This window comes from Diplodia corticola (assembly GCF_001883845.1).
Source record: "Diplodia corticola strain CBS 112549 chromosome Unknown scaffold32, whole genome shotgun sequence".
Taxonomy (NCBI): domain Eukaryota; kingdom Fungi; phylum Ascomycota; class Dothideomycetes; order Botryosphaeriales; family Botryosphaeriaceae; genus Diplodia; species Diplodia corticola.
In genome coordinates this window covers 36,665-57,967 of record NW_017971511.1, presented here as the reverse complement: position 1 = coordinate 57,967, position 21,303 = coordinate 36,665, and the positions used below count along the sequence as shown (strand labels likewise).

The following is a 21,303-nucleotide window of genomic DNA, read 5'->3' as shown; positions in this document are numbered from 1 at the left end:
GCATCGCGAAGAGGACTGACGGTGGGACTTACGAGGCTGGGTCCGTGGGGTTGTCGAGGTCGTCGGTGGTCGCTCGTGGAGGAGAGAGCAGTTGCGCTCAATTTCTGTGCGAAATTTAAGCGAGCCTGCAGAAGCTACCCTCAACACCAGAAATTGTGGTGGGCGACAGCGGCAGCAGCACCATCCCGGCGCCCGAAACTCCGCCGCGCTCGTGCCGAATCCATGCGACGCCCAACGTAGCCCGTGCGGTCACATCGTTCTCCTTGACTGCACTGTATCACAGCGATCTTGAGGTTGGATGTTGCGCCTCCTTTGTCTCTCACTGGATAAGACTGCTAAAGCAGCCTCTACATTCCTTTCTCTATGGTATCAACCCCGACTATACTGGCAACTGGATACTCTCAACGCATCCGCCGGTTGCGACATCCATTTCTGAACACCATCCCTCCTTCGTGGTACCTGTTCCCCCCACCACCAGTGCTTCTTCCTCTGCTTCTTCCTCAGAAGTTGCTAAGAATCCGCCGTCGCGTTCTCCACGCCTTGCTATGCGCGCGTAAAATTACCAACGGGCGACTTTCCGCGAAGCGCATTTTTAGCTTGCTTTGTATGGCGGACTGACGTATCTTAAGTCCGATGTCGGTCATTGCATTCGGGGAGCTCCCGAATATTGCTACCTCCGCCTTGGTGTTGGCTAGGGGTGTTGCACCAAAGTTCAAGTCAAACCGAACTGAGCCAACTACTCATCCAGCGAGCTTTGTGTCAAGCGTTCCGTCTATGGAATTCATCTGAGCCTGCTCCGCCTGCGACTGAAACCCAGAGCTGCTTCGATAATCACCACTCGACTGCGCTAGAGGCACACCATCATGGCCACCATGAGTCAAACAGCCAACACACTGGCAACCATCGCCGCAGCGGCATGCTCCGCTCGCGTCATCACATCCAGGCAGCTCGACTTGTTGCCAGAAAAAGGATGAGGGGGACAGCGTTGGTGTCTCAGCCGCGGCCGTTGACGATGCCGGCTCCGGGGTGGCGAAACTCGCATTGGGGACCGAAGAGTTGTATGAAGTCGTGCGTTGGTAGGAAAGTTGCCCGGGCTGAATGTTGTGGTTTTCTTGTCGGATAGCACCCTGGCCGTCCCGAGAATCTTGAAATGTGAAGTGCGAAATTTCGGTTGATGGTGTAGCGTGAGTGGGTCGGACAGTCAATCCATTGCTAGATGGCCAGAATGAGCCTCCGTTTGTATCTTGTGGGTATGGCATTCCGGGAGGTGGGAATGAAGATTGTTGTTGGTAAGGTTGTCCTATTTTTCCAGCCTGCCATGGGCGATCTACAGAGGCGGTGTTGGTAGGCTCCGGGATTGGATATGCGGGCTGGCAGTGAAGGTTATCATCGTTGCACAGAGGTGAGGAGGGATTAGCGTAGAACGGATCCTGGATCATGAAGTTCGCGACTTCTTGCAAATGGCGCAGGGTGGTTTCATTACGTGGATGGACAGCACATCCCAGACAGGCACAGGCATCGCCGCATGTGCAATTGTGCATGACGTCGGGGATGTTAGTCTCGAAGCCCTCTGAGAGCTGTGCGCCCACTGTAAAAGGATATAACGAAGCAATTTGGCCTGGTGAGGCACCGTTTGTGGCGTAGTGTATGCTGTTCGGCGGAGCGCGAGAGAACGTAGGGTTGTGCATGGGATTGCCGAACTGGTGCTGGCCAGCATAGAAGGGATACTGCTGGTTTGGCCCAAATGGCTGTTGTGCTGACTGCATGTGCGAGTAGTTGCCGCTGATTGCTTGACTCGGAGCCTGCTGGTAGATATCGCCTTGTGGAGCTAGGTTTAGCCTCTGGTTTGACTGCTTGATCGGAGCCTCTTTTTTAGTCGCAATTCCACTTCCACAACAGCTTTCCTTAGTGCTCGGAGGTTCCTCAACAAATGTCTTTGAAGCAGAGTTGCCTTCCACTGTGATGTGCTCCCAGCCTTGAACCTGTGCAGCAGAAGCAGAACGAGTGCTCTGTTTGCGCGTTTCGAGCTGTACGTTGAGCGGCCTGGGCTGAAATTCAGCGGTGGCCTTCGATGAGCAGCAAGCCGACTCCGAGTATGCAGGACCATCATCATGGCTGCTTGGAGAACTGCCCTCACTTGTCGGCGCTGGCGAAGTGTTGCTACTCCCCGTCGTGGCGGGTGGTTGTTTTGAGCTACAGCAGGATTTCGGCGCCTCCGTCTCTAGCTTCTGCTCGGAATCCTGCGCGGTCTTGATAGCCTTCTCGAGAGAAGCAGGATTTCGACTGTTGCTGACGGACTTGCGTTTGGATTTCTGAACCCGGTTCGAAGGGCCGGTGAGACGACCGATGGTGGACGATACGACCTCTGCGACAGGAGCCGGTTCCTCACCGTTGCTTGGACAGGCACAATCGGACGCTAGGCATGGACGGTCATTGAACAAGTCAGCGAGAGGAGACGGATTTAACATACATCTTGGGATGGTGTAGTTTATAACGAGCCTCTCGCAGCTGCAGTTCCCTCCCACATGTGGGCAGCTGCTCAACGGCCTGCCTGGCTTGCGGACTTCGAGCAGCAAACGGTCCTTGTGATTGCATGAGGTTGAGCGATGTCCGCGGATGCATGGCCCGCTGTAGCAGACGACGTGGGTCAGCCGGTTGAGTGGCACGGCGGGGGATAGGCGATAAGGGCAGACGCAGGGGCGGAGGACTTACCAAGCAACCTTCTTTTGCTCGCCGTTGATCGTTACCCACGGCATGGCTTTAGGCTCACTGGTATGCGGGGCAGGAAAGGTTCATCGGCACGCACAACGTGGGAAGGCCTATCGTGATGTGAGCTGGCGGACCCCTGCATCATGCTGTCGGGGCACAGGTGGGACGGAAACGCAAGGCTTCATGAGAGGGGCTTCGTGAGTTGGACGCTGCGTGCCAAGGGAAGAAGCTTGCGCATACCGTGGCTCGCACGGGCATCAAATGGAGGAACCCGACGGTGCGCCGACTGTTGCTCTGCGACAGGATGGCCGAAGCTGTTGAAACCTTGCCGGGCCCGTGGGGGGACTGGGGAGTACAAAGAATGGGCAATCTGGCGGCGAGCGGGCGTGAGTAGGCTGGGCAGATTTCCCCGGGAACGCGAGCCAGTGGACTGGGACGTGAAAGTCAGCGGGCGCCGCTTCATCTGGGTGCCGCTGCGGAGCGGGTGTCTCGCCAAAGCGAGCGTGCTGGGTGCGGCTGCGTGTACCGTGATACCTAGGCGGTGCGCAGAGCCGCGGATGTTCAGACTGCGAGCTGTGGGCTGCGGCACCCGAGCAGGACGGCAGCGTGAGGCCTGGCGGCAGCACGAGAATAATGGCCGGCGTTTGCAAGGTGCTGCGTGGGGTTGCGAAGAGTCGGCGCGCCCAACACAGCCGTCGCATGCAGTTGAGCAGGTTTCCCGGCCGAAACGGGTAAAGAGCGGCGAGTCGCGCCTGGAGCCGGGCCTGGCTTATTCCTGGGGCGGTGGCCGAGCGGACAGTACATACTTGATGAGGCCTCAGGTCAGCCCGCGGCGCCGCAGAACCGCAGCGACAGAGTAGCGCCAGTCATCGAGACAGGCGTGCCGTTGGAGTGAGGACGACCGAGGCCAGGTCCCTGCAGGTGCGCCTAGCCGAAGCAGATCTCGCCCTGCTGCCGCCTCTACCGGCGCGCAGCATCCATCATGCAGCTGGCCGCAAAACTGGATGCGTCGCGCCTCGGCGCCTCGGCGCACTTTTGCAACACCAGCTCGCGGCGGAGAATAGCCATGGCACCGTCTCGCCGCCCGGGGCCTGTCCACCATTCGCCCGGGCGCGAGATGACGCTCGGGTGGCTGATGCACATGCAAAACGTTCAGCCTTGCCCCAGTTCACGTGCATGTTTTCTGGCTTGGCGGTGCCTAGTTCGCGGCAACTTGCTACATTTGGGGATCGACGCAGACGACGTGACGACGCATACAAAGCACATACAGAGAGCCACCTCGGGAAATGAGGCAAGAGAAAAGAAAAAGAAAAATTGCTTCATTCTCCTTCTGTGTGCTCATCGCTATCCCCAGAGGACCCAGCATAGTTCCTAACGCCGCCCGATAAACAAGAAGTGAAGATCTATTACTCGTTATAGTGGTATACCTGCAGTATGGTTAGTGGTGGCCGTAGTCTTGGGAAGTTGAGGGAGGCTTACAAGATAGTTGGGCAACCCGTAGCTTTTCCACCCCAGTCTCGACGCCATCTTCGCGAAGCCCTCGGTTTCAATCAGATGGTAGAACGCAAATGGCGGGAACATAGCGCCGTCTCTGTGGACGTCGGCCTTAACCAGCAAAGCCGTGCCGCCAACGCCATCAAGCTCGATCTCCTTCTCCTGGTTGCCATCCCCACCGTCCTTCATGTACGCCATCAGCGAGCGATACGTCGCCATCTCCGCATAGCCCTCCAACAGAATATCATCCTTGCCCATGCTCTTAGCTAGGCCCTGCGCCGTGGGACTGTCAATCCACGAATTGTAGTCATACGGTCGGATCTCCATCTTCTTGGAATCATCATTGTAGTAGCGCTGGTAGCAGTTGGGGACAATAATAGGCTTGTTGTGCGACGCGAGATCCTGGATAAGAGATGGCGGCGTTTCCACGACGTCCGAATCGAGCCAGAGAACCCAAGACGTCGTCGGCCCCAGCGTTGTGAACAGTAACGAATTGCGCGCCTTTGACATTGCTGCGCGCCTGGCCTTCTGGTTCTCCAGCTTGTGGCGCTCAGACTCTTCCTGCGACTGCAGCGGGATCTCGGTGTCCTGGCGCAGAATAGTGATACTTTTGAAGCGCTTCTTCTGGGGCCCCTTCTGTGTCTTCGCAATCTGTTCCTGGAGTGCGGTAGTGGCGGCATTTCCCTCGCGTGTCTTTGGTAGTATGAAGCCAAGCGAGATCAGCTCGTGGGGGTAGTTGAGCTTCAGGAGGTTGTCCCAGTATTCCTGGTAGAAGCGTGCCATGGGGGTCAGAACGAGAACAGACTCGTGATTGCCGATAGGATCGCTCGTAGTGGTGAGGTTGTTCATGTGGTAATGAACGACCGGAGGAGGCGCCAGATCGGCATCGCCCTTTGCCTTCCGGAAAGGCATCGACGGCGGGGACAGCGCATTGGCAGCGGAGGTCCGCAGCTGGTGCGGGCTTATTGAGCTGTCGGAATCGGAGGAAAATATGAAGAACAGGAAGCCAACACAGAGCAGCGCGGCAAGCACGATGGTGATGGGGTTGGTCCTCCGCAGGGAGCGCGCGGGACGCATCTTGGTCAAGGGCCTCAGCGGAGGCGGGTCGATAGCGTGTGCTGGAGTCTACATGGTGTCAACTAGTCTGCGTGCGGGAGGACGTGCGATTGGGGTGGAGTGGAGCGGCTCCAAGGAGAAGCACGTACGGAAGCTGCAACTGTGTTCCTCAGAGTCGGCCCAAACCAGCCGCCGAGCGGAGGCGTACACGAGGGCTGCGAAGTCGGCAAGGCGCCAGAGAAAGAGCGAGTGGTTCGGGATCAGAGTGTCGGGAGCATTCCAGTCGAAAGCCCGCAAAGGCTCGCGCTAGGAAGCTGTGTTGACGGTGCTTGCGCTGTCGCTGGATATAGTCTACGTATTCGCACCCTCGCAAGTGAGATTGGCCCAGCCCCGATGCTCGCGGCAGCTCTTCGGCAAATTGCGCGACGCGCTTGTCAGGCACGCCGCGTCAAAGCTCCCCATCCGTGCCACTCGCCCCAGCGCCTCTGTCCATCATTTTTCTCGCCGCGCTCTGCCATGCGCCTCTCCGCCTAGCCACCCATGTTCAATTCCGCGCGAAGATGGCTGCCGCCTTTGCGCGGCCCAGCCGCGGTTTGCGGCCGTCTCCCCGCCCGCCCACGAGCGCGTCCGCTTCCCCGTCCGCTCGTCCCGCACGACAGCTCGGTGCGGAGCTTCTCCGCCCGTCCAACCCTCCGAGCAGGAAATCCCGCGTGCGAGCCTACGTACGTTGCGGCTGGTGAATGGGCCTGGAAGGAGGGGTGGGACGCTCGGAATACCCTAGTGGTTCAGAAGGAGCGCTACCACATGGGCACAATTACTGTCAAAAAGCCTGGCGACACGGTTTGTGTGCACAATCGCTGCTTGTATTGCGCAGAATACTGATCGCAGCCAGGACATCCGTACCCTCATTGACCGCATTGAACCATCGCCTTCCTTAGATCTCAACAGGGCCCCAACGGCTATGCTGCTGGTCACTCCATCGTTCGCGTCCGCCCTGCTGCCTCCAGTGCCTAGCGCACCCGCCTCGCTGCCAAATGTTCCGGAAGCCGTCACGCAGGCCGTGTCCCGCTTGGTACAGGACTCACTCGAGCGCGAATCTTCGATCAACAATGTCCGGATTATCGCGGCTGTGGTCGACCGGCTCCCGAGTCCAGAGGGTGGCTCCCAGGCGAGCAAAGGCAGGGAGGGGCTAGCTTATGCTCTGTGGTTCAACGATAATGTTGCGCGTACCGCCTGGTCATGGAATACCGTAGTCCAGCGGGAAGACAATGCCGCTTGCCTCACCATTGACTTTTTCGATCGCTTCAAACTTACCGATGTAGAAGGAAGCCCAAGAAGTCCACATAGCGAGGTCGTTCACCGACTGCACCTTCCACTTGCGAATACTCTCTTCCAGACAGGCCATGTCTCTCTGATGTATAACATGTTGTACAGGCTCAGCGAAATCGTGGAGCCCAAGCATGGACATGGCGCCATACTCCAAAATCGCCGTACTCTTCATGTGTGCGAGGTCAATAGGGCCAACAGTCAGCGTGTAACGTGGCCAGTGGCTGGCCGATACCTGGCACATCGGTTGGTAAACTTTCCGCGCCGGGAAGAGACGTTGCACCAGCTTCACGTTCCTCTCGTTCCGTTGACAGGCCCGAGACAAGTCGAAGCCGGCCTGGGAAACATCATTCGACAGGTCACGGGCCCCGACGGGAAAGCGTCCCCTGCATCTCATGAGCTAGAAAAAGCCGTCTCATCATTCTTCGAAGCTACAGGGCAGGCCCCGCACGCGATGCCTGTCTGGGCGCTTGTCTGTTCTGAAAAAAATTCCAAATATCTCGCTTCGGCTGTCCTAAGCGCGCTCGGAAAGTGGCAACCCAAGCAATTCAGTAAGGTGTACGACTATGCTGGCATGTGTTCGCATTATGTCGGCGATGCTTGGACCGCCGACCCCAAGATATTCCAGCCCGCCATTTGGAAAGCCATGCTGACCGGAAATGCGACGCTCCATCGTGTTCTTAGCGGTGGTGGCGGCTGGGGTAAGAAAGCCGGCCTTATATCCTTGAATCCCACCACATCCGCGCAACGAACTGCTCAACAGGCCACTACTTTCAGTGAGACAGATCAGGCCACAGCAGAGTCCCTGAAGGCGGTGGCGGAGCCCGGCTCGTACATAACTTTCTTCACATCGCCAGTCTCATCCCTTAACGTGCCGGCATACGAACAAGACACGAGCGTTTTCGGCACTCTACCAAGCAGTATTGACGACATCCCTGACACAGCTACAGAAGGTCCTTCCGGTATCGACGTCTGGCCCGGATACTTTGGTGCTTTGTCAGAGCAGGGTATGAGTTTCAAGTTCATTCGTGGTGATCCACACGGACCACAGGGGAAGCAAGTTTACACCTCAACGATGGTCGACGTCCCGTTTTCTCTTTTTGTCACAAGCAACCGGTTACCTACGAATATCCCTGCGCCTGCTGTAAGAAATACTGAAGGTGCAATGTCAAAGGTGAGTTCTGAGTATACCGAACAGATGGTAATTTAGTCACGCACAGCGTCCAGTATATACATGTTCATTTCTTGAATTGGAAGTAGCTCTTTCCTTTATCGGCAGTATCGCTGACTGTATGAAGCCTGCGTGTAGCCCAAACGATATCATGAACCCTTCTTGTCTCGGATCATTTGCTGCAACTCCCTGTAGATCGCTACATACTCGTACAACTTCTACCCTTGGCAAGCACTCTGTCAGATCCTTCTCGTCCACTCCTTCCTCACGATATAAGTCGAAGGATTATCTCAGAAGCAATACGGGCCGGTATCGACCCCTGATACCCATCTCTACACGACTTAGACTTGTTGATCTCAGCGGGCTGAAAGATATACCCGAGGATAAAATCGAGGAATTCCGTATGACGCGGGACAAGTACCAGCACTGGTGGAAAGTCTCGCGATGGATTGCTGAAGTCAGCCAGGAAGCGCTTGACCGTATACCTATCCGCGATCAAGCAAAAACAATGAAACCGGCCGGGGTAGCGGCAAGAACGTGGAGGAGCCGCGTATATGCGTGCAAAGAGCATATTTTGAGGCTTCGCCAGGGGAATATGCGGATGTTACAGCTGCAGGTCGAAGCTTTGGGAGCATACATCAACATGACCGTGGAAGAACTCCAACGACTTCCACATATTGGACCCAAAATAACAAACAAAATAATTGAGTCAGGCACCATGCACACCTACACCTCAGCTGATAGAGGTGCGCTCCACCACGCGTACGAACGCGCGCTCCATGCGGCCAGAGCTGAGGAGTGGGCGGTAGCGCAGCTGCCATTCAGAGCACCAGAGGTCACCAAAATTTTAGAGGATATGGGCAACAAGTCACAGCTCAAGTGCAAGAAGTGGGAAGACATACTATACCCTCTCGCGATTAGGTTAAGGAAAAGAGCGAGGAGGTTCAGGAAGCTTGGGGCGACTAGTCTTGACCACTTTAACTCTATGCGGCAGCAAAAGAACACAAACGACACTCAGCTTACACCGAGCTTAAATTCGATTGCTCGACAAGATGCCTTCGGTTGTGTCGCTTCAAGGGCTGGGGGTTCGGCAGGACAGGCTGAGCGACTACGTACCCGGTTCGACAAAGTAACGGTCACTCAGCAGCATCGCCGCCGCCTCTCATGTTCGCACCGGTACACCACAAACGACTCACCATCTTCGTCGCCCTCCTCCTCTTCTCTTCCCCCTGACGATGATACGGACGCAGATCACATACCTGACTCATTATCTTCTTGTTTTTCCCACTTTATTGAGGATACAGGTCTAGACCACAGGCCTGACTCTCCTTCTCCTTCTCTCCCTGCTGAGAAAACGAACGTCGACCACACGCCCGACAACGTCCAGCTGCTGTTCCATCGAAACCAATTCCGCGACACGCGTCAATACTTCGGCCGCAAACGCCGCGTCGCGCTGCAGCGACTGCAGGACACGGTCGACAACGTCGCGACGCTCCGTCTCAACGAGATCCAATACCTCGGCGATGCCGTCGAGCTGTCCGACGTCGTCTGCTTGGAGCTGATGCTGGAGTGCGCCAATGCCAACCCGGCCGCCTGGCAGCAAAAGCTCAAACAGCTGTCTGCCCGCGCCGGCCCCCACGCCTCGTTGCAGACGGACATGTGGCCCGCCATGTGGCACTTCGACCGGATCGATGGCTCGGCGGCACAGGATCTGATCAAGAAGCTGCGGTGGCGAATCCTGCGGTGGGGCAGGAAGGCGAGGATCGGAGATGAGGAGGCCAACAGGCGCTTGCAGAAGGTCATGGAGATGCTGCAGGAGGACGAGAGGGGGACGAGGACTTTCAGGATGCTGAAGGCGCGGCTGGAAGAGCTGGTGGAGGAGAGAATGAGGGCCGAGACCAGAGGCTGGATGAAGAATAAGTACCGGGTGGCTTTGCGGAAGCTACGGGCTGGGGAGATCGCGTATTTGAGGGAGGCGGTCGGAGCTGTGGAGAGGAACGTGGGAGTGATGGGCAAGATTCTCTTCTTCATCAAACAGGGGGCTGAGGAAGGGTTGGAGCGGCAGAAGCGGGTTGGGGAAGACGTGCGCCAGAAGTCGCATGATCCGACGTGGAAGCAGATGAATGAAGCGTGGACGCTGGCAGGTGAACTGGAGAGTTTACTAAGCAAAAGATGAGGTGGAGGAAAATTTCATATGGTGTTGAAAAGAATGGTCTGTTCATAGACAAGGCGCGTACAGAGCGCCCGGGTAAATCTCCAATCATTGATTTCATTTGATACAGCATATCTCTCGCCCGCTGGTTTCTTTCCTTGGCTCCCTTGGTACCACACCTGGGTGCTTGACGTTTAAGTCTTGCAAGTGAACGCAGAGTTAGGACGACGCAGCGTTAGACGGACTTAGCAGCGTTCCGGCTACATTTGACTTTGGCGCGTTCTTACGAAATCTAATGCCGTTACGTCTCTGCATCGCCTGTGCAAGATACTTGGTCTACGCCATCCATCTAGGCCAGCAGATGCCAGTATGTTGGTAAGCCTGGACAGAAACTCATCTGAGACAGCCTGATGAGCCGGTCCTGTGCGGCACCTTCCTCGCAAACTCCATGCCCCGGCGAGTTTCACGAGAACGATAATGTCTTCGATTGACATGCCTATGTTGGTAAAACGTATTGTCTAGTCGAGAGGTGGATTTAGATTGAGCAATGTCCTAGGATGGAGCCGGAGCCTGTTTGTGATACCTTGGATTTCTCTCAGATGCTTGAAGATTTCAACCAACCCTGTACACAGGCCTTGTATACCCACGAGATGATATTCGCGAGCGTTTTGAATGGGGACGATAGGTAATGGTAAGTCTGCGGTTTCTTTTGTACAAAATCCTACGGAGGTGGTTTCAGACGCAAACAGTCCGAACGTGGACAGCTATTTCGGGATTCATTCTTGTTGACATAACACCCTGGCACGTTTATATCGTGACAATGATGGTGCCTTCCTTGACTGTCCCCGGACATCTGGCCTGCTCGGAGCGTCGTCCAGGACATTCATCGTAGGCAACGAGAGTGGTCAGATGTTCCACACTGACAGACACTTTTGAGGATGGAGCACTGTCCGCAGGCACCCCCTTCCCGTTTGGAATACTCACAGACCGACCATTACAGCGTACCTGCCGCTTTCCTGAGCTTCTTTACCGACGTTCAAATGCCTTCGGCGCTACCACCAAGACCACAACAAGGCTGCTCACGATCAATGCCCCCGCTATAGCGCTGACCACCATAATTGAGCCCCTGCTAGCCGGGAACTTGCCGCGGATGACATAATGCTGGGACTCGAAGTAGCGGTGAAAGCCGATGAAGAGGATGACGATCGAAATGGCTATGAAAGTCGCGCCCAATGGCTTGCCGACATGGCGCAGACGATCGTGGTCCTGGAGGTCGTGGTCGCCGGGTGAGATTGACGTGTTGAGGCGGAAAAGTTGTGTTACGGCGATACCGATGCTCGCGAAGGAGAGCGAAGTACGGAGCCAGGCGAGGAAGGTGCGTTCTGTGGCATGGTAAGCTCGTATTCAGGCAGCCTTTTTTTAAGAAAAAGAAAAAAAAAGTTCTCGGTAAGAACGAACTCGGGCGCTTCTCTGTAGGATTCGTGGTATGAAAAGTAAAGAGATAGAAGTTGGGAATAACACCTACCAAGCGCCAAATGATCCCTAGCAACACTTCCCTTATTATCCAATTCAACACTCCCGTACTTCTCAGAAAACTTCTGCCACCAAGAGTCCTCCGTCTGTGCCTCCTGCACATCCGTGGCCCCATTTCCAGCGCCGCCATCCTGCCCGTTGGCTCTCCTCCTAATACTTGAGGAATCACGGCCAATTAGGCCCGTTCCTCCATTGGTATTGTAGGTACGCTGACCGGTGCCATTCCTATCCGCGCCCAGTATTCCTGTCGTCTCGTCGGCGCTGTTGTTCGCGGCGGCATCCCCATTGTTGGCAAGCCGGCTAGCCATTGAAGCCTGTCTTTGCTCCGACCACCTGCGTTCCGTGCCCGCAACGTCGGGCACGTCGTTGCTGCTGCTGCCGCCCTGCAGAACACCAACGGCGCGGCTGGACGAGTATGACACTATCTCCTTGAAGCTGACGCTCAGGTTGCTCGAGCGGACGGATGATGTGAATTGAGCAACGCGAGAGTTCGATCCGGAGGCCGACGTAGAATCTTCTGAGTGCTGCTGTGGTGGTGTCGGTCTGACTTGTTGCTGTCGGTGCTGCTTTGCAGACGAGGATGCGGAGGAGGACGAGGACGAGGACGAGGACGAAGACGAAGACGAGCGATGATGCGCCTCGGAAGTGCGTCCGGAGGCAGTGGAGGATAAGGCGCCCTTATCCTTCCAGAATGGCGCCATTGTTGAGGCAAGGCTTGGCTTCCCGCGGTAGCTTGCCGTAGTCCCTGTGCTCTGTGTTCTTGGTAGAAGGAACGGGTCGCGCGTGTGGTCCTGGTCCGTCTCTGGTCTAAAGGGCTTAGATCAATAATGAGCGGGACTAATCAGCGACGCTGGTAGTCAAGGGTCTGACGCTACTCACCGGACTTAAATGTGTCACAAGGAAGTAGCCAGCTCAGAGCTTACCCCAGTGCGGGACTCGTGACAACGGAAAGCTCGGACCCTGCTCGAACGCTGTGCGCGGGTAGATCAGCGGAGTTTTTCAGCTGCATCATGGCCTCGGCCTGGTTTGATAGAGATAGCAAGGCTGGCCGTCGACGAGAGAGGCGCGTACCTGAAGTCTGGTTGGTTGGGAGCGTCTTTACGGGGGACGAGATTCCAGGGTTCGGTGACGTACTGCCGCCATCGTGGGCCGATCGGCCCAGCATTTTTGCCTGATTTGTGCCTCGTTGTCTCAGACGCCAAGTCGAACTTCACGCAGCCTCGCGCCTGCACCTACACGCATTATTTTCTCGGATGTCTTCATTTTTTTTTCCCAGCTATCTTGCCACTCATCAATTTCTCTACGCCCGAGCCAATCTCGCTCACTCGTCCCAGAAACATGTTTGCCTCCAGGATCTCACCCGCATGACTCCTTTTGATTCCATTCCCGAGAAACTCTCCATTTACGCTTTTAACTTGATGAGGAAATTTGTTGGTATCTTCATGGCCCTCTCTCCGGGGCTCCTATTTTCTCGACCTTAGGCTGTCATCTCCTCTGTCGTCTTGCCCGCCCGCGAACTCTTGATGACCTTCTTGATGATATCCTCCACCTGGTCCCAGTCCTTGGCGTCGAGCGGCAAGAGTTCCGTGTTGTAGTACTTGGCGATCTGCGACAGGTTCATCCAACTCTTCTTGTCGTGGATGAAGCTGATGGCCACACCGACGCGGCCGAAACGGCCGGTACGACCAATACGGTGAAGGTAAGTTTCCGGATCAGGAGCGCCGTTGGCCATTTCGGGGATATCCTACAGAACCGTCAGCAAGTCTATGCATGCGCCAAGAAATTCGAGTACATACGTAGTTGATAACCATGGTCACCGACTGAACATCGATGCCACGGGCCAGCACGTTCGTGGTGATGAGCACCTTGGCCTCTCCCTTCCTGAACTTGTCGATGATCAAATCACGCTCAGGGCCCTCCAGAGCACCCGAAAGCTGCGCAACCTTGTGGCCCTCGGCGGACATACGCTGCTCGAGTGCAGCGGCAGTGTCACGGCGCTTGACGAGATGTTAGTTCGGAAACTATATCCCTCCATGCTTCACAGATACATACCTTGACGAAAATGATTGAAGATGCGATGGTCATGAGGCCGTAGAATTGCAGGAGGACCCGGAACTTGTCATCCTCGCCTTCAGCATCCAGATAAAACTGCTTGATTCCCTCCACCGTAAGTTCTTCATGCTTGAGAGTGATCTGGTTGGCATTGGGCGCGAAGGACTTTGCGTAGCGGACAACCTCGTCAGGGAAGGTAGCGGAGAAGAGGACGACCTGGACCTCCTTAGGAAGGAGCCTGCGAGAGTATTAGCAAGGGAAAATGCATCCGTGCTGGGAAGTGCGCACTGCTTGACTCTCTTGCACTGATCTCCGAGACCCTGTTGATCCAACATGTTGTCGGCCTCATCCAGCACAAGGACCTTGATACCGCGGTTGTCCAACAGCCTCCTCCTGATCATATCCATGACGGTACCAGGCGTACCGACAATGACCTGACCCTCGAACTTCTGGTTGCGCCTGCTAGGGTCGGGAATGGCAGCGGTCACCACAAGACCTTCCATGTGCTTTCCCATCTCTTGAACCACGCCCAAAATCTGACGAGCTAATTCACGACTAGGGGCAAGGACGAGGGCCTGGGGGGCAGTGGTTGAAAGGTCGACGCGGCTTAGCATGTTGAGGGTGAAAGCTGCGGTTTTGCCCGTGCCGGACTGCGACTGGCCGATCAAGTTGGTAGCAGGCTCCATGAGAAGAAGCGGGAGGGCCTTCTCCTGGATCTTGGACGGCTTCTGGAAGCGCATGCCATAAAGGCCCTTCAGAATCTCCGGCTTCCTAACAGCAGCACCAACCAATTAGTCTCACTAAACATTGCGCGGTCGTGTAAACAAACATGCGGGGCGTACAATTGCAAATCCTCGAAGGTCTTAGCAGAGAACAGCGGGTTGTTAGGGTCAGCCTGAAGATCTGCAAGCTTGACCTCGACGTCGTACTCGGGCTCATGAAGGCCGCCGCCTCCGCCGGTTGTGGGCGTTGCGCCATCGGTCTGAGCTTCGGCGACCTCTGCGGCGGGCTCGTCTTGGGTGATGCGGTCCTCGAGCGAGGGTGCGGCGTCAGACATGGTGGGCGCTGGTGGCTGTGCGGGTTTGGCGGGGTGATGCTAGTTGGACGCGTCGCAGACAAAGAAGCTGGCTGTCTCGAAGGACGGGCGGGCCGAGGACGTAGCGAGAGCGATGGTGCAAGCTGCGGGCGCGAATGGCAGCGGAGCGTGTGTTTCGCGCGGCCGAGGTGGGTTGAGGCAACGCGTGCGGTGGCGTGGATGCGTGGTGGAGCTAGGCGCGGGGCATGGGTGTGGAAAGTGCCTGTGATGATGTTCCTGGCCGCAGCGCGGCGGGCTGAGCGCGGACAAACCTTTCCGCCTGGAAAGTGCCGCCTGGCTGCGAGGCTCAGTGGCTCAGCCCTGGATTCCGGGAACCTGACTGCCTGAACGTCGTCACACCCCGCCATACGCAGGGGCCCTCTCTCTCCATTGCGGCCCAGCACCAGCCGCAGCGCCCTTCACACCCACTCTCCCATGCGCCTTTGCGCCTGCTCTTCCACAGGCTTGCCCCCGCAACCATGGCCGACATAGACATTAACCCACAATTCGGCGCCGAGCTCAAGGTATTGCTCCTCTCTCCGCATATGCGCGCGGGCATGGGCTGACGCACGTTCGGACAGGATGGCTTCAAGCCGGTTAACGCTTGGGTGCGTACGCCGCCAACCACCACCCCCCACGCCCCGGGCCCGCTGGAACCCCCGAGACGAGCTGCAGCACTCCGCTCGCACCACTGGCATGTGCTGACACGTGTGCGTGTTAGGTCGCGAATGGTATCGGTTGGCTGGATGAGATACAGCAGTTCTACCGGGAACGCGCCGCGGTGGAGAAGGAGTACGCCGGCAAGCTGAGTGCGCTGGCTAAGAAGTACTTCGAAAAGAAGGCTCGCAAGTCGAGTACTCTCAGCGTGGGCGAAACCCCCACCGTCACTCCGGGATCGCTGGAATGGTACGTCTCGCCTCGGGCCCCGGGCGCCGAGGACACAGATGGGGACTGACTCCTTAGAACAGCGCCTCCATGACCACATGGCAAGTCCAGCTCAGCACCCTCGAAAGCCGCGCGAGCGAGCACGAGCAGTTCTCCCAGCAACTCGTCACCAACCTGGCCGAGCCCCTTAAGCAGCTTGCCGCCCGCTACGAAGAGTTGCGCAAGTTCCACGGCGATTACGCAGCCAAGCTCGAGAAAGAGCGGGACTCCACATATAATGACCTGAAGAAGGTGAAGGGCAAATATGACAACTCTTGCCAGGAAGTCGAGAACCGCCGCAAGAAGTCCGATGGCGCGTTCGATCATGGAAAAGCAAAGGCACGTGCTGCTTTTGAGCAGCAACAGGCTGAGATGCGGAACTTAAAGGTCGGTTCCCACAATCTCTGTCTGTCCTGGCCGGTGCTGACATTGTTACAGAGTACTTATATTATCAGCATCAATGTAACCAATAAGCAAAAGGAAAGATACTATCATGAATATGTCCCTGAACTTCTGGATGTAGGACTTCTGGCACCTCTATCTTACCATGGCCGCTCCTAACTAGAGACAGAGTTTGCAAGATCTTTCTGAGACGCGAGTCGCGAAGCTGAACCAGATTTGGTCGTTGGCTGCCCAGATCGAGACCGGCACGCTTGCCCGGAGCACAGAGTTTCTGAACCACTTGGCTTCGGAGATCCCACGCAACAACCCCAAGCTTGACTCCATGATGTTTGTCCGGCACAACGCCCAGGAATGGCAGGACCCACCAGACTTCTTCTTCGAGCCGAGCCCTGTCTGGCATGACGATGACACGATTCCGGCGGACGACGCGACCAAGGTTTTCCTGACGAATATTTTGACGAAGAGCAAGGGGTCGCTAGGGGAACTGAAGCGGCAGGTTGACGCAAAGCAAAGAGAGGTTCAGAACGCTAGGAAAGCGCGAGACCTCATTCGAGAGGGCAAAGATAAGCGTGACGAAGTGGAGTGTGTGCGCGCCATCTTCTCGTTGCAGGAGCAAACGCACGAAGTTCAACGACAAAAGACGACTGCTGAGGTTGAGGTTGCGACCATCACAACAGCAGTAGGAGATGTCAGCATTGGAGCACGGAATCACAACTTCAAAGCCCAAACGTTTAAGATCCCCACGAACTGCGATCATTGTGGCGATCGCATCTGGGGCCTGTCCGCCAAGGGTTTCGATTGCCAGGATTGTGGCTACACATGCCACAGCAAGTGCGAGATGAAAGTTCCCGCAGACTGCCCCGGCGAAATGAACAAAGAGGAGAAGAAGAGACTCAAAGCAAGAAGGCAGGAGGATGCGAAGACTTCGACGGCAAGCCTGGGAACTACAGACTCGCAGTCCGACCTGCCTCAGCTCAGCCGGAGCGATACCGTCAACTCGATGAACACGCTCAGTTCTGGCTACTCTGCTACAGCGCACAGGTCTATTTCAGGCACTGCGGAAGTGGCAGAGGAGAAGCAGCCCGAAAGGAAGAGTTCTATTGCTGCTATACGGAAGAACCGTGTCATGGCGCCACCTCCTGCGCAGTACATCAAACCCGCCGAAGCTGCAGCGCCTTCGAACGGCGATAGTCATAAGGCCAATGAGCCAAAGGGCAAGATGATGTATACTTATGGAGCACTGGGCGAGGGCGAGATTTCAGTCGACGAGGGTAAGGACGTTGCCATTTTGGAACCGGACGGTAAGCTGCGACGCCTACATATGAATCTCGTTAAATTTACTGAACTCTACTCCCAGACGGATCCGGGTGGATCAAGGTCCGGGCCGGCCACGAGGAAGGCTTGGTGCCTGCTAGCTATGTCGAAGCTCTCCCCGCATCTCCTGTGCGCCCCAGTTCGACCTACTCCAATTCCACTGCATCGATCGCAGACAGCATTGCCGCTGTGGCGGCAAAGAAGAAGGGACCGGCAGTGGCGCCGAAGAGAGGTGCAAAGAAACTCAAGTATGCTGAGGCCTTGTACGACTACGAGGCGCGCAGCGATGCTGAGCACACGATTGTGGAGGGTGAGCGGTTCGTCCTCATCAACAGAGATGCGGGCGAGGGGTGGGCCGACGTGGAGAAGGGAGGCATCGTCAAGAGCGTTCCCGCAAATTATATCCAGGAGGTTTAATGGCGCACCAGGAGCGAGCGGAGCAGGCAGTGCTGGTGGAGGGCTCGGTCTTGGAAAGTGTACATTCACGGCGTCTGGTGCATACGGGCTGCGGGGCATGATGCTTGGGCACCATGTGTTTTCCGATCAGGGTCTTTTTAGCTTCTTTCCATCCATATCTGCTTTTTATCAATAGAGTGCACATGCAGCAAGCAAAGCAGGAAGTGTCGATGATGCACCGCCCCACTACGCGCCTCTTACCCCGGATGAAGGAAAGGCCGAAGTCAGCCCAGCCACGGGCGACTCCCGACAACGTCAACCCCCCGGGCCCCGCCAGGCACTCATCCCGCCATCTGCCACCCCCGAGTCCACCTCCATTCGCAATCTCCAAGCTCCCACCTCCGCTAGCTTCGAGTCGCTCTACAGCCCAACATGGCGGAGGTTCCGATTGGTATGCAAGCTCCCCCAAGCTCCTGACGTCCCTCCGCTGACGCGAGCCCAACTCTAGTCCTGGATGGCGGAACTGGTTTCCTGAAGGCCGGCTTTGCCGGGCAGGTCCGTTTTCTGCACCCACAAGCTCCGCCTCGCCTCTTCGAGCTGGCTGACAATTGTGCCCACACCACAGAACTTCCCCGACCACCAATACCCCTCGATAGTCGGCCGCCCGATCCTCCGCTCCGAAGAACGCGATGGCCTGGACATACAGCTGAAGGACATCATGTGCGGTGACGAGGCCGCTGCCGCCCGGTCAATGCTACAGATCACCTATCCCGTACGCCTGCCCGTTCCCGCGAGCTTCGAATGAGCTCCCCTGAGCGCGGCTGCCCCGCCGGCACCGTCCACGCGACCCCAGCGCTGACCTGGCTTTCGCCTGCAAACAGATGGAGAACGGCATCGTGAAGCGATGGGATGACATGCAGCACCTGTGGGACTACACCTTCTTCGAGAAGATGAAAATTGACCCTACCGGCCGCAAGATCCTCCTCACCGAGCCGCCCATGAACCCCCTTAAGAACCGCGAGCAGATGGCGGAGGTCATGTTCGAGCGCTACAACTTTGGCGGCGTCTATGTCGCTATCCAGGCCGTCCTGGCGCTGTACGCCCAGGGTCTGTCATCCGGCGTCGTGGTGGATTCCGGTGACGGTGTCACGCACATTGTGCCCGTGTACGAGAGCACCGTGCTAAACCACCTCACGCGCCGTCTGGACGTTGCGGGCAGAGATGTCACCAGGAACCTGATTGCGCTGCTCCTGCGGAGAGGTTACGCGCTCAACCGTACTGCCGATTTCGAGACGGTCCGTCAGATCAAGGAGAAGCTCTGCTACGTCTCTTACGACCTGGAGCTGGACCAGCGCCTCAGCGAAGACACGACCGTGCTCGTCGAGTCGTACACCCTCCCGGATGGCAGAGTCATCAGGGTTGGTAGCGAGCGTTTCGAGGCTCCCGAGTGCCTGTTCCAGCCCCACCTAGTCGATGTCGAACAGCCCGGCATGGCCGAGTTCCTCTTCAACACCATCCAAGCCGCCGACGTCGATGTCAGGTCGGACCTTTACAAGGCTATTGTGCTCAGCGGTGGTAGCAGCATGTACCCCGGTCTGCCCAGCCGGTTGGAAAAGGAGCTTAAGCAGCTCTGGTTAACGAAGGTTCTGCAAGGCAACCCGGAGAGGTTGAACGTAAGTTGTCTAGTACAAAGATTGGGTCAGTCGACAAAGTTGCTAATATACTTTGACAGAAATTCAAGGTCCGCATTGAGGATCCTCCGAGGAGAAGGCACATGGTCTTCATTGGTGGTGCTGTCCTCGCCAACATCGTAAGGCATTCTCCCCTCCGGCGCTGAAGTTCCTGACTGTATTAACTCATTTTCGCAGATGTCGGACAAGGAGAGTATGTGGGTTACCAAGGCGGAATGGGAGGAGCAGGGCGCGCGTGCCTTGGAAAAGCTCGGCGGTAGATGATAGTCTCTGCTCTGCACCTATCCACGACACTCATGCTGGTCTCGCCCACGAGGAAAACTTACTACTTGGAGTGGTAGGTATCAAGACTAAAGGCCATCTGGGAGGGCCAGTACTTTCAACACCATTAGTTTCTGAAATGAGATATCAAGCATCCGAAAGAACATGCAGAAAAAGGAGAGGACCTGCGCTCGCCAATTAGAGTCAGCGCCGACTTGGAATGATGTGCTCCGAACGACATGGAAGTAGACGGCAACAGAGAGGGCATTCTGGATACTTCCTCCATGTCCATGCCCGCCCGTATACCGTCAGGGATCACACAACTAGCGCCCACCTTGAGGCAATCACAAGACCATCTCTCTCGGTCAGAAGAAAGGAACCGACACGGCCAACATATGATGTCCGCCCTCTCGTTGCCCGCAGATCCCGCATTAAGGCCGCGTCAATTTCCCTCTCTGCCGGGGTCGTTGCCGTCGCCGCTCGTCATCAGACAAACGGAAAAGCCGCGCACTTTGAGACGAAGATCCCGTTCCCCACATTGTTGAGTCTCTCCCTCTCTCTTCCCTCCACCCTCCACCCACCATCGCCTAGGTATCCTATCCTACCCTACCCCCACACTCTCACACACACATTCATACCCCAGGGTCTCCGCGCCGCCACCGGCCAGCCCCAGCCCCTCCCCCTCCCCCGCATTCGTTTTTCGGCGATTCTTCAGGATGGGGCCTCCCGTCGCGTGGTCTCATCCTTTCCGCACCTTGTCCACGCATACGCACGCACACGCGCAGCAGCCGCACACACATCGCCCGCCCGCCCGGCGCTTCCTGACGCGCGCACAAAAAAAGTGGAGAAGGTGGTCGTATGCAAGGGTCGCATCGCCATGCGCGGTGACGCAGGTGTTTTAACGTTGCTTGCATGTGCGTGTGTGTGCGTGTGTGCAATGCGGAGTCGGTAGGTAGGTACGTAGGTAGGCAGGTAGGTAGGGGTATCTATCCGGTGCTGGGCGCCGAGGCAAAGGTTTCACTTGGCTTGCGTGGGTGTGACTACCTACTACTTCTTCTTTTCTTTTTTGCAGTGGAGGTGTTGTCTGCACGCCACTGGGCGCGCCCGCCATGTGAGTTTGCAGTTCGTGTGGCGTGTGGGAGCGGAGCGGATCTGGGGCTCGGAGGAGGGAGGTGGATTACGATCGTCTCTTCCTTCCTACTACAAAAGACATTTGGGGAGGCGGGGGGGCTGGTAAGGTACGTAGTGGAGATGGGGATGTCCACTGCGCTAGCTTTTGAACGATGCCTCACACTAGGCATTCCCCGAAATTTAGAGCCTGCGGAATATGGTACGATATTGATGTAAAATACGTCTTTCTATCGGTCCTTTGGAACCTGTCAGGCAGTGTGTGGTACTTTTTAGCTGGCGCGCGAGGCGCTGCTAGCTAAAACGGCTACGGCGCCACTCGATAGACGCCCGAAACGGCCGGGATGGAAACCGGCGTCCCAGGGGAAAAAAGCAATCATTTCTGCTGTGTTTCATCGCATCTGCTCTGCTCTGCTCTGCTTGTTTGCGCCGCACTGTGGCTTCGTCGTGGTGGTGGCGAGGGGTTTCTTCGCGGGTTCTGTTGCTTAAGGAGTTTCGCTTCTTTGGGCCATGGTCATGGCTGGGTGAGGTCTGGCATGTATATGCGTACACGTTTCACGGAGTGCCCATTGCTCTCTTAAGCTTGAGGATATGATAGGGAAGATCTATTCGAGTTTTG

The 21,303-nt window shown here is 56.6% G+C and overlaps 7 protein-coding genes across 7 annotated transcripts; 3 read left to right on the top strand and 4 right to left on the bottom strand.

Annotated features, from left to right (window-relative positions):
- Positions 1-740: 740 nt before the first annotated feature.
- On the bottom strand, positions 741-2,468 carry BKCO1_3200018 (copper-activated transcription factor grisea; the record flags this gene model as incomplete). Its single annotated transcript, XM_020274405.1, has 1 exon — positions 741-2,468. The coding sequence occupies one exon, from the start codon at positions 2,466-2,468 to the stop codon at positions 741-743; it is 1,728 nt and encodes a 575-aa protein (XP_020129485.1).
- Positions 2,469-4,115: 1,647 nt separating this feature from the next.
- Positions 4,116-5,280, bottom strand: BKCO1_3200017 (glycosyltransferase family 62 protein; the record flags this gene model as incomplete). The annotated part of the gene is made up of 2 exons (XM_020274404.1): positions 4,116-4,136; positions 4,189-5,280. The coding sequence occupies 2 exons, from the start codon at positions 5,278-5,280 to the stop codon at positions 4,116-4,118; spliced, it is 1,113 nt and encodes a 370-aa protein (XP_020129492.1).
- A 783-nt stretch (positions 5,281-6,063) lies between these two features.
- Positions 6,064-9,932, top strand: BKCO1_3200016 (v-type c subunit family protein; the record flags this gene model as incomplete). The annotated part of the gene is made up of 3 exons (XM_020274403.1): positions 6,064-6,099; positions 6,152-7,759; positions 8,367-9,932. 3 exons carry the CDS (start codon positions 6,064-6,066, stop codon positions 9,930-9,932), a joined length of 3,210 nt encoding a protein of 1,069 aa, XP_020129493.1.
- Positions 9,933-10,934: 1,002 nt separating this feature from the next.
- Positions 10,935-12,142, bottom strand: BKCO1_3200015 (pf02656 domain containing protein; the record flags this gene model as incomplete). Its single annotated transcript, XM_020274402.1, has 2 exons — positions 10,935-11,290; positions 11,434-12,142. 2 exons carry the CDS (start codon positions 12,140-12,142, stop codon positions 10,935-10,937), a joined length of 1,065 nt encoding a protein of 354 aa, XP_020129490.1.
- Positions 12,143-12,918: 776 nt separating this feature from the next.
- BKCO1_3200014 (atp-dependent rna helicase dbp5) lies at positions 12,919-14,550 on the bottom strand (the record flags this gene model as incomplete). Its single annotated transcript, XM_020274401.1, has 5 exons — positions 12,919-13,185; positions 13,238-13,438; positions 13,494-13,731; positions 13,782-14,264; positions 14,336-14,550. The coding sequence occupies 5 exons, from the start codon at positions 14,548-14,550 to the stop codon at positions 12,919-12,921; spliced, it is 1,404 nt and encodes a 467-aa protein (XP_020129491.1).
- A 497-nt stretch (positions 14,551-15,047) lies between these two features.
- On the top strand, positions 15,048-17,625 carry BKCO1_3200013 (actin polymerization protein; the record flags this gene model as incomplete). Its single annotated transcript, XM_020274400.1, has 7 exons — positions 15,048-15,092; positions 15,150-15,176; positions 15,290-15,474; positions 15,537-15,879; positions 15,931-16,011; positions 16,064-17,195; positions 17,252-17,625. The coding sequence occupies 7 exons, from the start codon at positions 15,048-15,050 to the stop codon at positions 17,623-17,625; spliced, it is 2,187 nt and encodes a 728-aa protein (XP_020129488.1).
- A 411-nt stretch (positions 17,626-18,036) lies between these two features.
- On the top strand, positions 18,037-19,559 carry BKCO1_3200012 (actin-like protein 2; the record flags this gene model as incomplete). Its single annotated transcript, XM_020274399.1, has 6 exons — positions 18,037-18,055; positions 18,113-18,159; positions 18,230-18,376; positions 18,486-19,277; positions 19,337-19,414; positions 19,473-19,559. 6 exons carry the CDS (start codon positions 18,037-18,039, stop codon positions 19,557-19,559), a joined length of 1,170 nt encoding a protein of 389 aa, XP_020129489.1.
- Positions 19,560-21,303: the final 1,744 nt, after the last annotated feature.